Source organism: Lipotes vexillifer, unplaced genomic scaffold, assembly GCF_000442215.2.
Source record: "Lipotes vexillifer unplaced genomic scaffold, Lipotes_vexillifer_v1.1 scaffold785, whole genome shotgun sequence".
In the NCBI taxonomy this organism is placed as follows: Eukaryota; Metazoa; Chordata; class Mammalia; order Artiodactyla; family Lipotidae; genus Lipotes; species Lipotes vexillifer.
The window spans coordinates 718322-719851 of record NW_006791778.1 but is presented as its reverse complement, the minus strand read 5'-3'; the positions used below and the strand labels follow the sequence as shown (position 1 = coordinate 719851).

The following is a 1530-nucleotide window of genomic DNA, read 5'->3' as shown; positions in this document are numbered from 1 at the left end:
GGCCCCCCCCCCCCCCCTTAGCCTGGCGGCGGGCCTAGGGCGGGAGGCGCTGGCGGGTACGCGGGCTTGCAAAACCATGAGCGCGGCGGCTTCGGGCCCTGGCCGGCGGGCGCGAGTGTCCCGCGTGGTGTCCTTCAGCGCGACCCATCGGCTCCACAGGTGGGGTGTGCCTACAGTACCAGTGGTGGGGGCAGCACCTTCGAGCCCCGGAGCTGGTTCCCGGGTGCGAGAGGGGCACGGGTGCCAGCTGATGAGTGGGCGGGGGGCGCGGTGTGCTCCTGCGGCCGCCAGGCTTCGTTGATGATGTCATAACAGCTGCGACCGGCGTCGACCAGCCTCCTGGGGATCGATGTGACGTTAAAGGTGTTGGACTCGCCCAGGTTACGCAGTGCCAGGCACATCGTAAACACTCAGTACATGTTAGCTACCCATAGCTAATACAGTTACAGCAAGGCGAGTTTTGTCCACTTTATACCGAAGAGAAAATGAACCCAGATGTTCACTTTCCTGAGAGCAAGCAGCGCAGTTGGGATTTGAGCCCAGAGTACTCATACTGCTTCATCGCACTGAAGAGTTGATTTTGAGCAGGGTTTTGCCACTCATTAGAAAGCTCCACTCTCTGAGCATCTGTTTCCTCGTCTGCAAAATGAGGATAATAATTTCTGCCTAACAGGATTCACCTATCCATTTATTCCCTGGACAGGTATTTGTTGTCAGGTCTTGTGCTAGGTAACAGGGATGCAGCAGTGATCAAGACCTGTCACAGTTTTCTATCTGCAGTGTACAAATTGGCCAATTTTGTGGAGAATACAGTGAGATAATTTTGTGCAAAAGCTTTGTGAACTGTAGTACTCTAAATGAAAGAAGTAGATGAGCAGGAGAAAGGAAAGTAATAAAGAGAGTCTCAAAAAGAAAGGGGTTATTTAATAGGAAGCTCAAACATATGAGAGTGGTAAGGCTTCATTGAAGATGCACAGTTGATTGGACAGGTATATGTATAAAAATCCATTAAGAAAATGGATCTCTGCCTGGAACAATGGCTGAGTATTGTAATTTTAAAATTTAACCTGGTTTGAATACCCCTGAATGGATTGAAGTTATCAGTTGGCAATAGTTGAGGGATAATGAAGCAAGATTTTAAAGAGAAGATGTACTAGGTTATGTAATTATTTTTCAGGGGGCATGAGATTTTAAGCCACTTGAGGATAAGCGTCTTTTTTTTTTTTAAATCACCATGTGCCCTTGCTTCATTCAGCCCATGCCTAGTATGTAGTAGGTACTCAGTAAATGTTGAATTGAAAAATGGAAGGGCCTTGAGCAGATCAGTTGTTGAAGTCTTGCTGTGGAACAAGGATGTTGAATTTACTTAAGCTAATTTGTATGGTATAGTAGTCTAAGTAGGGGGCATACACTGGTTCCTGACATAAAATTGAGTAAGGAAATCAAATTGATTTATGACTCTCCATTTGATGAGCTAAAGAATAGTAAGTTGTGAAGTTTTTCAAAGGCTAGAGCAAACAATAAGTGTAG

At 46.6% G+C, this 1530-nt stretch overlaps 1 protein-coding gene across 1 annotated transcript in view; it reads left to right on the top strand.

The window, feature by feature from the left end:
• The first annotated feature begins 65 nt into the window (after positions 1 to 65).
• PTS (6-pyruvoyltetrahydropterin synthase) overlaps positions 66 to 1530 on the top strand; it is a 9457-nt gene continuing 7992 nt past the window's right edge. Inside the window, exon 1 of the mRNA XM_007464633.1 lies at positions 66 to 159. Within this exon, the coding sequence (XP_007464695.1) occupies positions 77 to 159 (83 nt within the window). The 5' untranslated portion in view covers positions 66 to 76. The remainder of the gene's footprint in view (positions 160 to 1530) is intronic.